At 34.9% G+C, this 14773-nt stretch overlaps 2 protein-coding genes across 2 annotated transcripts; one reads left to right on the top strand and one right to left on the bottom strand.

Moving 5' to 3' along the window:
- The first annotated feature begins 8817 nt into the window (after positions 1 to 8817).
- Positions 8818 to 11457, top strand: LOC120120357 (pentatricopeptide repeat-containing protein At4g14820-like). Its single transcript, XM_039140017.1, is given in 4 exon segments — positions 8818 to 9000; positions 9003 to 9426; positions 9752 to 10233; positions 10236 to 11457. Coding segments are annotated over 4 exon segments (2151 nt in total). The 5' UTR covers positions 8818 to 8864; the 3' UTR covers positions 11345 to 11457.
- Positions 11458 to 12278: 821 nt separating this feature from the next.
- LOC120120433 (nascent polypeptide-associated complex subunit alpha-like protein 2) lies at positions 12279 to 13117 on the bottom strand. Its single transcript, XM_039140076.1, has 3 exons — positions 13033 to 13117; positions 12762 to 12845; positions 12279 to 12641 (listed from the first exon to the last, which is right to left on the bottom strand). Exons 1-3 carry the CDS (start codon positions 13115 to 13117, stop codon positions 12295 to 12297), a joined length of 516 nt encoding a protein of 171 aa, XP_038996007.1. The 3' UTR covers positions 12279 to 12294.
- Positions 13118 to 14773: the final 1656 nt, after the last annotated feature.

Genomic DNA, 14773 nt, shown 5'->3' with positions numbered 1-14773 from the left:
TTGATTAATAATTATGTGTTTATATAGAAATATAATTACATATGTCCACATTCCTTTGACGATACTTCCCATTCGAGCGACAATGCTCTAGGTATGACACAAATTTATTCATGCTTATGCGAATTTAGTGTATTGTTAGTAAAATTGCACCTCATTAGTTTGATAATTAAAATTATTTATATATGTCCTCAGAAAAAGGCAGTAACATACGAGAGTATTTGGAAAATTTGTTGAAGGTGCCTAATGTTCCGACTTCGTTAGAAATAACCCATTTTCATCGGATTAATTTCGTTGTAGGTACATTATTTGAACATTGTTATGTATACATTTCTTATGTATTTTTGGTTTGATTATATTGTGTTTATATCTTCATTCGGATGGGATGGGCTGTGCATAACAAAACAATCTATCTATATCTTCCATGTGAGTACTTTATTCCCACCATGTGACAAGTGTGACAACCCGCTCGATGGTTCATAACGCATGTTACTTGAAAAGTATGAATCAATTATGCAATTTTCATGTTCAATTTAACACTGCATTTCAAATTCATTTCATATGTAATTGGAGTTTGAATTTAAATTTTAATTTGAGTTTGAGTTTCAATATAAATTTCGCTCCACTATAAATATTAGCCCGAGCCTTTGTTCCATCCAAACAACAACTTACTCAATGGAAGCATCGGGAGCATTTCAAATTTCATTTATAAGGTAACAACTTATTAATGTATACAAATATTTGAGGATTGTTGAAATATCAATACTAGTTATTAATGTATTTTACATCTGTGTGCAAATGTATCGAAACACATTATTAAAAATCATTTTCTATAATCTCCACAACAAAGTTTTCATACTTAGAAATATCGGTAACTTACAAACATGTATCGACACATAAAGTTTCCAAACTTAAAGTTTCCCATAAAGTGTCGATACATGTTTTAAAAGTATCGATCCCAAAAACATCAAACCGAAAATTATAATGTAATAGGTAAATTTACAATGTAACCGATATAAATATACCGATTTTTTGAGAAAATAGATATACATAATGTATCGACACTTGTGGAATTTGTGTCGATACTTTTTGTCCAAAATGAATGCCAAACGTGGTGCACGCATACAGTGTCGATACATTTTTAAAAAGTATCGATCCCAAAAACATCGAAAGCCATAATTATAATGTAATAGGTAATTTTGTAATATAATCAATATAAATATACCGATTTTATGTGAGAATAGGTTTACATAATGTGTCGATACTTTTTATCCAGAATGAATGCCCAAAATGGTGAACGCATAAAGTGTCGATACATTTATAAAAAGTATCGATCCTAGAAACATCGAAACCCATAATTATAATGTAATAGGTAAATTTATAATGTAACCGGTATAACTATACCGGTTTTATGAGAGAATAGGTCTACATAATGTATTGACACTTGTGGAATTTGTGTCGATACTTTTGTCTAAAATGAATGCAGAAGGGTTGCACGCATAAAGTGTCGATACATTTTTAAAAAGCATCGATCCCAAAAACATCGAAACTGATAATTATAATATAATAGGTAAATTACAATGCAACTAGTATAAATTTACCAGTTTTATAAGAAAATAGGTGAACATAATGTATCAACACGTTTTAGATTTGTGTCGATACATTTTGTCCAGAATGAATGACAAACGTTGTTCAGGAAAAAAGTGTCGATACATTTGAAATTGTATCGATACCAAAAACATCAAAACCGATAATTATAATGTAATAGGTAAATTTACAATGTAACCGGTATAAATTTACTGGTTTTATGAGAAAATAGGTGAACATAATGTATCGACACGTTTTAGATTTGTGTTGATATATTTTGTCCAGAATGAATGCCAAACGGGGTGCAGGCAAAAAGTGTCGATACATTTGAAATTGTATCGATCACAAAAACATCGAAACCGATAATTATAACGTAATAGGTAAATTTACAATGTAACTGGTATAAATATACCGATTTTATGAGAGAATAGGTCAACTTAATGTATCGACACTTTTAAATTTTTGTCGACACTTTTTAAATAACACGTTTTTTTCCTTTATTATTTATATGTAACGCTATATAAACCCCAAATCTACAAACCCTAAAGACAGTTCTCTTCTCTTCCACTTTGACGAATACCAACATTCATAACAGTTACGATCAGTTATTCATGTAAATTTATTGATATTATGGTATTGATTTCCAGATTGGACACTTTTTTTCCTTTTTGTGTTCGATAGGTATGTTGTCGAAACCCTAATTTTTTAGAAGTTCTTCGAAAAGAGGGGTTAAGTTTTAAAGTTTGATGTTTGTGAATATAGGTTGAAAGTTCAATCTTTGTTCGCGAAGATGATGACCTTCAAATGGAGCCCTAGCGTATTAATATTGAAGAAAATCAAAAGCGACCAGTAAGTATCAATGTATTCATGTAATTGTTCTTGAAATGGTAATTGGATTAAAGTATTTAATCCAATTTTAATTGATTCAAATATCTACAGTCTGACTGAATACGAAAGGATAAAGGAAGCTCATAATCATGTTAATAGCATAGCCAATAAAACCCCTTGCAGGGTCCAAATGGTAAGCTAGGATTGGTAAGGCAAGCATCCTTTGAGGGTTTAGGGTTTAGAGCCCTCCAACATAAGGAGTGCATGATTGAACATTACGTATAATAGTTGTATTCAGTTGTTGAAAAATTTTCTTAATTTTTTTATATAAGGATAGTTGTTATGATATACGTTCACGTTTCGGGACCAATTAGTTAGATATGTACAGTAGCCTATATCCTCGAGGCAGAGCACAAGAAATCTGTCACTTAAAGATTTACCAAAAGCGGTAGCTTTTGCTGTGCATGAAGACCGAACCTAGAATCAAATTTGCAATTATGTCTATCATACTGAAGAGAACCTGCTGAATAATAGGATTTGCACACAACTGCAGCATTTTAAACCCTATACCCTAACTACTCACATAGGAAATTACGCAACAAAGATGTCAATCATTTTATGCGAAATCTTGACATCTCTGTTGTATAATTTTCCATGTGAGGAGTTGGGTTTAGCGTTTAAAATGGTTACAGTTGTGTGCAAATCTATTTTTCAGCAGATTCTCTTCAGCATGATAGGCATAATTGCAAAGTTGATTCTATATTCGGTCTTCATTCATAGCAAAAGCTACCACTCTTGGTAAATCTTTAAGTGCCAGGTTTCTTGTGCTCTGCCTCTAGGATATAGGCTACTGCACGCATCTAACTAATTGGTCCCGAAACGTGAACGTATATCATAACAACTATCCTTATATAAATAATTAAGAACAATTCTTCAACAATTGAATACAACTATTATACGTAATGTTCAATCATACTCTTTACGTTGGAGGGATCTAAACCCTAAACCCTCAAAGAAAGCTTGCCTTACCAATTCATAGTTTACCATTTGGACCCCCAGGGTTTATTGGCTATGCAGTCAACATAATTAACCAATATAATCCCAATTACAGAATTGATTCCGCCATGATTGCGGGAGACTATAGTCTACAGATTGTTTGCATTTATGTGATGATGCGGATGAAATATTAAACGGTCTCGTAGCCACAATCAAAATAGATTAAGAGAGGAAGTTTTGTTAATGCATGGTTAATTTTGTATAAGATTTATAATTTTACATAAGATTTATAATTTTGTATGTGAATGTAATTATGTATGAGATAAGAAAAGTTAGCAATAGGTTGATGTATATGTTTCTTATACACAAATGGAGTCATGTTGATACTTACGATATATGGAGATCGTTGTCATCACGTGCGGGACTAAATGGTCATTCCATTCTCTCTTCGAAAAAATCAATTGATGTAGGTGTGTGCTTGTATTCAAATTGAGCTTGACTTGAGACATGTTAGTTTGTTATGTCCCTCACCGTTGCAGTGCCCACATCGCCTAATTTTCTTCTCGACCTTGTTCTTCGGTACTTCTTTTCGCTTGCGTTGTTTTCGTTGAGGGTCGCAAACATTGTTTACTAACTGCTCTGGTTGACTGAATCATTCAAACCAAACGAGTTTTCAAATTTTCTATTAGTCTTTTCATCTCATCTCTTTCGGTTTTGAAAGACGCGTCTGTCTTTGATGCAATGTAGTATAACCTACTTGACGTTAAACGTAGAGCAGCGAACCTTGCCATTTGCATCACTTTTGGAGGCACATTCAAGTCAACATAAATGGGTGCAGAAGCCTTTGCATCCTTAGTCCACCTACTTTGAATGAAAGTCCCGGGAAAATATGTGTAATCCAAGTGCTTAAAAATGTGAAGTTGATGGCGGCACAGAAGTTCAACAGTCTTGATTTTTTTGCAAGAGTAAATTAGGTTTCCGTACGAGAATCAAAACTAATTTCAAATGTCCTATTTTTTTCTTTTTACTTTGTCAAAATATAATGTTGACATTCATATGATAAGGATTGAATCTCTTCCTCAATCCGGTATAATGTCTCCGTTGAAGTTCATCTTGGAACGCACGAAAAGATTCGCGAGTAAAAATCTCAGCAGCATGGCTTTCAAGGTCGATCAGTTTTGTGATCTGGAAGAGCTTCGTCTAGGAACTTAAGTAATCTGCTTTCACCTCGTTCATACGCATTCTACTAATTCTATATTCAATTGCATGAACAACATCTAAATATTTCTTCTTGTGTTTGAGTACAATCACTAGTGAAGCATTCATAGACTCACACCTTTGTGTTGAGCGAATATTGGCAAAGAAATGACCGGTTAGATATGCTTGCGCCCATAAGTGCCGAGTATTTCCCTTCTCAATCACCCATGATGTTTTTCGACGTTGAATTATAAAACAATCGAACGCCATTAAATATCAAATTCCTCGGTTGTCCACCAAGAAGCCATGCATTTTGAGAATGCTGCTGTATATTTTGGTCACAATGTTAGCTTGTGCATTGCGAGAAAGATGCCAAGAACATAATATGTGCTTAGCATAAGGGATAATAGATTTGATAGCCCTCTGCATTGCCTATATCCATTGGTGATAACTGAAATAGGCGATTTATTCATCATGGCTTCTAAAAATTCTGTAGAACCCACTCGAAAGATTGGGACTTCTCGTCAGCGATTATGGCAGTGGCAAACACAATTGTGTTATGGTGATGATTGAAACCGACAATAGGCATAATTGATCGACCATACAAATTATCTTTGTACGTTGTGCCGAACGCAATTACATCACCAAAGCATGTGTAATCTGATCTCGATGTAAAATCCGACCAAATAAGATTATGCAATGCCCCTTATTCGTCTAGCGAGTATGTAATAAAAAACTTGGGATCATCATGTTTCTTATAATCAAAGTAAGCAATAAGCGCATTCACATCCCCATTGACGATTTCCTTTGCTTTACCTCTTGAAGTGCATTGTAGAGGTCTTTATGTGTAAATCTAACATTATGATAGCCCCCTGCCTGCTGCGTTAAATAGTTCATTACTTGTGACGTGACAACACCGACCTCTTTCAATGTTGTTTCCTCATCGATAGTAGCCTTACTTACAGCTCTATTATAACGCATAAATGGTGTCATAGCAGGTGTGCACAATGCATGATTATGTTTCTGATAAGACTTACTTATAACCCAGTGATCGTTTGTATTTGCTGCTGTAACTACGACTCTAGCCTTGCATCTGTTCTTGTGATTGGCGTATGAGCACGTTGACGATAAACAATATTGACTTTTGATACTCAAAACCCTTCTTTGGAACAACAAAATTCTTTTGTCTTCACATTCCCTTCCACGTCAAGTCGTGTTGTTCCCTTATGTGCACTAAACCATGTTACCGTACGAATCCCTTGTAAAAGTACCAAGCTTGATCACGTGAAGAGAAGAACTGACCAACCAATCTGTCAAATTCATCAACATATGTACTTCATGGCATTCCTCGGTTGGCTTAACAATGTTTGCATCAGTATGATCCATGGCAAAAATTTTGTTGTGCAAGTTCAGTGGTCCCGGAGTTGATGGAGATGTAAGTAAAGGTTCATTGAACATGTTTCAGTCGTGCTTTCAATAAGATGTGGTATTGGTAGTGGTAGTTGAAGGGTGGGTACAACATTAAATTCACATGACATATTTAGGTATGTACAATAACTAGCTAAATAGGTGTCCATACATTTTCTAAAAGTATCGACCCCAAAAATATCGAAACCAATAATTATAATGTAATAAGTAAATTAACAATGTAACCGGTATAAATATACCGGTTAATTAGAAAACAAGTCAACATAATGTATCGACACTTTTTTAATTTGTGTCGATACTTATTGTCCAGAATATAAAGTGTCGATACATTTATTAAAAGTATCGATCCCAATAACATCGAAACCGATAATTATAATGTAATAGGTAAATTTAGAATGTATCTGGTAAATATATCGGTTTTATAAGAAAATAGGTCAGCATAAAGTATTAACACCATTTAAATTTGTGTCGATACTTTTTGTCCATAATGAATGCCAAACGGGGTGCACGCATAAAGTGTCAATACATTTATTAAAAGTATCGATCCACAAACATTGAAACCGATAATTACAATGTGATAGGTAAATTTACAATGTACCCGATAGAAATATACCGGTTTTATGAGAAAATAGGTCTAAATAATGTATCGACACTTTTTAAGTTTGTGTCGATACTTTTTTCTAGAATGAATGCCCAACGAGGTGCATACATAAAGTGTCGATACATTTAAAATTGTATCGATCCAAAAAAAATCGAAACTGATAATTATAATGTAATAGGTAAATTTGCAATGTTATTGGTATAAATATACCGATTTACTTAGAAAATAGTCAATATAAGAGCTACCTATTACATTATATAAGCGCTACCTAATATGTTATTGTACTTGATAATATTTCCGGTTAAATGCTATTTTATTATATAAGTGCTACATATTACATTATATAAGCACTACCTAATATGTTATTGTACTTGATAATATTTTCGGTTAAATGATATAACATAACCGGTCTAAATTTTAACCGGTCATTGTTTAATCGATCACGCCGTTTTTTAGCCGTCGCACCGCAGAAATTCCCACCTTAACTTTGACTTTTCAACTTGAAAAAGTGCTTCACTTAATCCTTTATTGTTATGCTATTTTTGTGGTTTAATCAGTGTTTTGAAAATCGGACCGGACCGGCCGGTTCAACCGGGAACCGCTGCCAAGTCCGATTCAATCTACACCGGTTGAACCGCTTCCAGTGAACCGGCCGAAATCACTGAACCGTTCAAACCGAACCGGCTGAAAACCGAAAAAATCGCCAATTTTGTTTTTTTTTAAATTAAACCAAACGACATCGTTTGTTAAACGAGCCAAGTCAAACTCGAGTATTGCTAAGCTCAACTCAAACTTGAAAACTTTAATAGTAAGCTCAACTCGACTCAAACTCACGAACTAAAAATTATCAAGTTCAACTCGAACTCGAAATATAATATTGAAACTTGAACTCGAAAAGGCTTGAACTCAAAAAAATTTAGAAGCTCGATTGAAGCCTAAAATTCGAGCTTGATTGAAGTGAAAGAATAGTTCACTCAATGCTCACCAAAAAGCTCTATGATTTTGAATGTCAAATTATCTCTATTATTTATAGAAGTTAGTTGGAATGCTCTTCTATGTTTGTTAGCCATGTGGGATTGTTTTGTTCTCATATTTTCTCTTTAGACTTTTGGGATGCTCTTCTATGTTTCTTAGCCATGTGGGATTATTTTAAAAAAAATTAAACCAAACAATATCATTTTGTTATGATTTTTTTAGCCCCAAATTTATTTTTTAATTATAGTTATATAATTATATTTATTATTTAATATGTTTTACCTTAATTATTATGTTGTAGTTAATTTGAATCATTTTGTTTCACTTAATTTTATGGTTTTTAACTTATATATGTTATGACTTGCTTTGAATATGACTTGTGATATAAAAAATTATTTTTTATTAAATATTTTTGGTATTTTTATTTAATTTTTTAAATAATTATGACGTCGTCTGGTTCTTCCGACCGATCAGACCGGTTCGACCGGTTGAATCAGTGAATCGATAGCATGATCGGTTCGTTAATCGGTCCGGTTCTGAAAACCATGGGTTTAATACATGGCCACTTAAGTTTCTTTATGAGTTGCCACACCATTTAATCTTCAATTCCACACGTTGTTTTGATGTCCATTATCCTTCATTAAGTTTCTAGACATGCCAACATCCACATGTTTGAATTTTAACACATTTTAAGATTTTAATAGTGGAGAGATATTTCTTGGGGTAGAGAGTTATAACTCTCCATTTAAAATTTATCTAGTAACAGACGATGAAGCTAAAAGAATAAGAAACCAAATCGTTTAATGATATATTTATGAAATTTGTTAGAAAAATTTGGGAATCGTTGTAGCATTGTGGCTTATTACATCCAGCGATGATTAGAATATGAAAATTTTGACATAAGAAAGAAAAACAAGTAAATTAAAGAGAGTCAACAACTGTTTTTATCATCGAAATTTTCGTGTATGTTGAGAGTTAAATAATTAAATTAAAAATAATGATTAAAATAATAGAATAAAATTAAATGATAAAGTTTACTCCTATAATTTACTCTTCTAAACAGTGTTCTCATGGATTTGCACGGCGGTTAGACTCAGACATCCAATTCCCGACATTTCTGAAGGACAAGAATTTATGTTAATCCAGCTTCTCTGGAATTTGAAAATTACTACTCTGAAGTCACATAACTTGTTTCTTGGCATTCGTTTCATCTTCAAATCTAATCCCCAAGCCCCAACAAAGCCAGTCCCGCTCCATGTCAGCTGTTTCCCAACCCACCATATCTCTGCCTACAGCCATCCCAACCCCCAGAATTCTTCTCAAAACCCTTTCTTCTCCCCTCTCCCTCACCCATTTCAAACAAGTCCACGCCCAAGTCCTCCGTTCACCCGTCCTCCCTCCCATTCCCTCGTCCTCAAACTCCTCCTCTCTTCCCCTTCCCTTCCCTACTCTCTCTCCATCTTTTCCCACCTCCCCAACCCTCTCCCTTCCCTTTCCACCCCCTTTCTGCGCCACCTCTCTCGCAGCTCCAAACCCCAATTTGCTCTCTTGGTATACCAAAGACTCAGGAATGAAGGGATACCGATTGACAGGTTCGCTTTTCCTCCGCTTTTAAAGGCTACCGCCAAGGTTGGAGGGTTGGCTGAAGGGAAAGAGATTCATGGCTTTGGCCTTAAGTCAGGTTTAGATTCAGACCCTTTTGTGCAGACGGGTCTTATGGGAATGTATGTAAGCTGTAGGAGACTCCTGGAGGCCCGGTTGGTGTTTGATAGAATGTCTTACCGAGATGTTGTTGCATGGAGTATTATGATAGAAGGGTATGCCCCCTTTTTTATGTTCCATTTACTTTAAGTAAAACTTGCTTCTGAACAACATCAAACAATAATTCATTTTGTTACTTTGTAATTTTGATGAAGACTATTGGCCCAAGGTTCTTACATGTAAAGTAAATAGTGATTTTGAGTACTTAAAGATGAATATTTTTTTATTAACTGTGAATGTTATGATTTTACTTCTTAAGTAAACTTATATTTGCTATTTTATTCGATTTTAATTGAATATGATATGATCTGGTGAGATATGGTAATGTGTTTTCTTTTACCTTTTCTTTTTGTTGTGTTTAACGACTTCTTTTGTTAACAGCTACTGTCAGAGTGAACTTTTTGATGATGCATTGGAACTTTTTGAGGAGATGAAGAGGGATAATGTTGAGGCCGATAAGTTTGTTCTTTCTAGTATTCTTTCTGCTTGTGGTCATTCCGGGAATCTGGATTATGGGAAAGCAATACATGACTACATTATTCAAAATGATCTTGTGGTTGATGCTCATTTAAGGTGTGCTCTTGTGACGATGTATACAAGTTGTGGTTGCATGGATATGGCTCAGCAATTGTATGACCAGATGATGCCCAAGAACATGATTGTTTCAACGGCTATGATATCTGGGTATTCAAGACATGGACGAGTCCTGGATGCTCGATTGATTTTTGATCAAATGGTAGAGAAGGACTTGGTGTGTTGGAGTGCAATGATATCTTGTTATGCTGAGAGTGATCATCCTCAAGAGGCTCTTAGATTGTTTAATGAACTGCAAACTCTAGGAATAAGACCTGATCAGGTGACCATGCTGGTGTTATATCGGCTTGTGCACATCTGGATGTACTAGATAAAGCTAAATGGATACATGTATATGTTGATAAGAATGGTTTTGGAGGAGCTTTGCCTATTAATAATGCTCTCATTGATATGTATGGCAGATGTGGGAGTTTGGAAAGAGCAAGAGATGTTTTTGAGAAAATGAGAAGCAGAAATGTGATATCTTGGACCAGTATGATCAATGCATTTGCTATGCATGGGGATGCAAATAACGCTTTAGGTTTCTTTCAGAAAATGAAAGAGGCCGGTGTTGAGCCAAATAGAGTTACCTTTGTGGGTGTGCTTTATGCTTGTAGCCATGCAGGGCTGGTTGAGGAGGGCCAAAAAATCTTCACAGACATGATTAATGAACACATGATCACTCCTACTCATGAACATTACGGTTGTATGGTTGACCTCTTTGGCCGTGCTAATCTCTTGAGAGAAGCTGTTGAGATTGTAGAGACAATGCCTTTTGCACCCAATGTTGTCATTTGGGGATCCCTCATGGCTGCTTGTCAAATTCATGGTGAGACCGAATTAGGAGAATTTGCTGCCAAAAGGCTAATTGAAATTGAGCCAGATCACCACGGAGCTCTTGTGCTACTATCAAATATTTATGCCAAAGAAAGAAAGTGGCAAGATGTTGGGGATTTGAGGCAGTTAATGAAAGAAAGAGGTATATCTAAGGAAAGGGGATGTAGTAGGATTGAATTGAACAATGAGGTGCACGAGTTTTTAGTGGCTGATAGGAATCACAAACAAGCAGACGAGATATATAAAAAGTTGGACGAGGTGGTTAATCGATTAAAGTTGGGTGGCTATGCTCCAAATATCGGTAGTGTATTGGTTGACTTAGAAGAGGAAGAAAAAAAGGAGGTGGTTCTATGGCATAGTGAGAAGTTAGCACTTTGTTATGGGCTCATAAATGGGGAAAAAGATTCATGCATTCGGATAGTCAAGAATCTTCGAGTTTGCGAGGACTGCCATACCTTTATGAAGTTAGCTTCGAAGGTGTACGGTAGGGTGATTGTTGTAAGGGATAGGACAAGGTTCCACCATTATAGAGATGGAGTTTGTTCTTGTAGAGATTATTGGTGATGTTCCCTGACCCTTTTTCTCTCCTGTTTGATCCCAAAGAGTGAAATTCTGTAGTGCTTAAGAATTGAATGTGATTGGCAAGTGTCTTGTTAGGAGTTGCTTGGAACGTGACTGCTAGTAAAAGAAGTTATTTTATATGAACCCTTTCTTTTCTTGTTCTGCTTGTTTGCTACCTCACAAATGTATAGATTTGTCCGAAGTATGATTTTATAACATCATTCTGCTAGCTTTCCTATCACTATCCATGCTTTACAGTTAATTGCATATTGAACAAAAGCAAACCGGGAACCATTCTTTGATTTCTTATTCGGAACAAAAACATAGACAACCTTCCCAAATTTCCCATAAAATTTCCATAGACGTTCTCCTTTCATATGAACACAGTTGAATGGAGGCAATAGTCATAGCTGAACAATCCCATTGCTCCAGCATCTTCAGCTTGGGTTTGGTGCAATCCTTTCCAAACGTAAGGCTATCACCCATTTGACATCCAAGGATTCGGAATGTGAAACTGGAAGTCGAGTTGGAGAACCGGTGCCTGCAACTGTTGGTTTCTAAGAACCCTTGGATTTATGACATGATCAGCAACAGCGATGAACAAGCTGATGACAATGATGATGAATATCCTTGTTTGAATGAGAATGATAATTTTGGAATTTTCGTTTATCTGTTTAGTCTGGTTATATCGTGATTCCATCAAGTATTCGCATCTCTAATGTTCTCAAATATCAAATCATGCATGAATTCGTTTTCTCCAAATTCTCTACGGCAAAAGAAACAGTTTAATCAAGTTGCAAAATTGATTATAGAAATGAGCAAGGAAACAATCAGTTGCAGATACATTGAACATGAATTCCGAGAAGATTTAACTAAATTTCAAGTGAAGCCATGAAAGGGTAATCTAAGCCACTGCGACTACTAGTTCCAAACACTAAGATGACAGAGACAACCTAAGTGGTAAGCTCCATAATAGCAATCACAATGTCACCATTGTTACTCTTGAGAGCCTTGACAGCTTTGGCCCTTGAAACCCCAGCCTGTGTCATGACTAAATCAATGTCCCTAGGATCTACACCAGTCTCATCAACCTCTTCTTCCTCATCAGCCGGTGCTCCAGCAGCCGTAGAAGAACTGTGTGGTTTTGCCGTCAAAGAGCCCGTGTCTGGCACCCTGACTTGCTGGGCAGCTTGTGTCTGTAGCTGAGAGCTCAAATCCTCTATCTTAGCCTCACCAAAAATGACATAGGTCTCGGAATTTGGACTCTTGAAGACATCGGGTTTCGAGATGAAAACAGCACCTGAACCCAAGAGAAACTAGGTTATATTACCAATCATCAAGTAGCTCCAGTATTTGAACTCAAAAGAAAATCATGGAAATCATACATTTTTGGTTCTCTTTATGGTGACCCTGCTTACACCAGTAAATGGCTTCGTGCCTGGCTTTAACATGGCCTTTCGACTCTTCTTCTCACTCCTGCTTTGCTTGGAACTTCCATTAGCACCTGCAACAATATTCGAAGCAAACTATAAGGGCTGCATAGAAATATCCATACAAATAACACCAGTTTATATAGAAATGATGACACTCACTGCCACTAACAAATCAGTTATCTACAAAATAGAGCAATGAAAGAAATTGTATGCAAACAAGGTTGCAAGAACCATAAAACTTAATCTAATTCTCCAGACTCTGAGTAGCAAGTTTAAGCCATGCAGGAGGTCGTTGGATAAAATCGGATTCTCGAGGAGTTGCTAGTTGGGAAACATTAAGCATAAATCAACAGATAAAAGGACAGTATTTTAACCATGCAATTTTAGAAAGAGTCATACATTTTACATAACTTTCTTTCATAAGGAATTCACTCAAACTGAAGATCTAAGCATATATACAGAACAAAATCCAAAAACTTTAAGCAATTTTCCCACTAATTCGTATTTGAAATAACGCTAGTGACATAACTTTTCCCGCGGGATCCCTTAGTCTTAAAAAATTTATTTTCCGGGAAAGAGATGAAATATGATTTGGAAAACGGTTTGATTTTAGAGTCGCCACCAACCTTTAAGTTAGGTAGGTTGGAAACCTGGAACGAAAAAAAATGGTATACTTTTTACCAAAGATTTTTTTAAAGAGTTCAGGGTCGATTACGTGTGGGAAAGGGTTAGCACTCTCACAACGCCCAAATTTTGATACCTAAATGATTATATATTTTTTAAATATCGGGAATTACAAACTCGAAAATATATTTAAATTACGATCCTTTATTCATTTGACTTTATTTAAAAATTGTGAACAATCTTCGTGAACGCAATTCCTTTGTAGTTAGGAGACTTTCCCATAGATTCCCCTCGCAAAAACGTTATTTCGCAAATTTTGCCAAGATAAAATAAAGTACAATAAAATAAAACAAAACAAAAATTAAAAGCGATGAAAAATACTCGAAATAAATAAACGTGAAACAAATAAAATTATCGAATATAAAACAACATTTATGCGAAAAATCCTCGTAAAAGCACATATTTTATGGTTGGGAGATGACCTCGTTGATTTCCCTCACATTGAAACTTTTTTCATTTTCGTTTATTAAACAATGATGAGTTATAAAAAAACACAGTGAAAATAAAATTTCATGCAAAGAATGCTTTCAACAACTACATAATTTATATACAAACATGCATAAAATTATAATGATCAATAAAAACAAAGATATACATTTGTACTAAAATACATTTACAAACATGACAGGATAAAATATAAATAAAAAATAGACATGCTTAGTAAAATAAAGGACTAAATAGAAAAAACAAAAATTGAAAGGACTAAAATAACAAAACCCAAAACTTAAGGGATTAAAATAGCATAAACAAAAATTTAAGGGACTAAAACACAAATAAAATAAACTAGATTCCCAAAATAAAAAAAAATAATACATGTATTAAAAATGAAAATAACCCCTAAACAATATTAAGGACTAAAATAAAATAACCAAAAATATGGAGGACTAAACAATAATTAAACCTATGTAACACAGTGTGTAACATCCCAATCAGCAGGTCAGTGACCAACATGTAAGAACTCAAAACTTTGTGGTTTAATTAGAATAATTTAAAAATTCAAGGACTTATTGTGGAAATTATTGTTTAGGATATGATATCAAATTTTGGATTGTGGAGGGGCAATATGGTCTTTCTTCCATAAAAGATTTTATCTCATGTTTCTTTTAAGGGACAAACACGTGTATGTGGGGAAAAAAATCTAGACCTTTGCTTGTCTTCTTCCTCTGCCGTGAACTCTACTCCCTAAAGGCAAGATTTTGAAATTTGTTGTTTTCCTTAAATTTTGGGTTGGTATTGGAAGCTTGGGTGTTATATAAGCTTAAGGAAAATTTATGAAAGACTAAAACAACAAGAAAAGTAAATTAAAGATGAAATT

The sequence above is a fragment of the Hibiscus syriacus genome, unplaced genomic scaffold, assembly GCF_006381635.1.
Source record: "Hibiscus syriacus cultivar Baekdansim isolate YM2019G1 unplaced genomic scaffold, ASM638163v2 tig00110338_pilon, whole genome shotgun sequence".
Taxonomy (NCBI): Eukaryota; Viridiplantae; Streptophyta; class Magnoliopsida; order Malvales; family Malvaceae; genus Hibiscus; species Hibiscus syriacus.
This window is presented reverse-complemented; position numbering and strand designations above follow the sequence as displayed.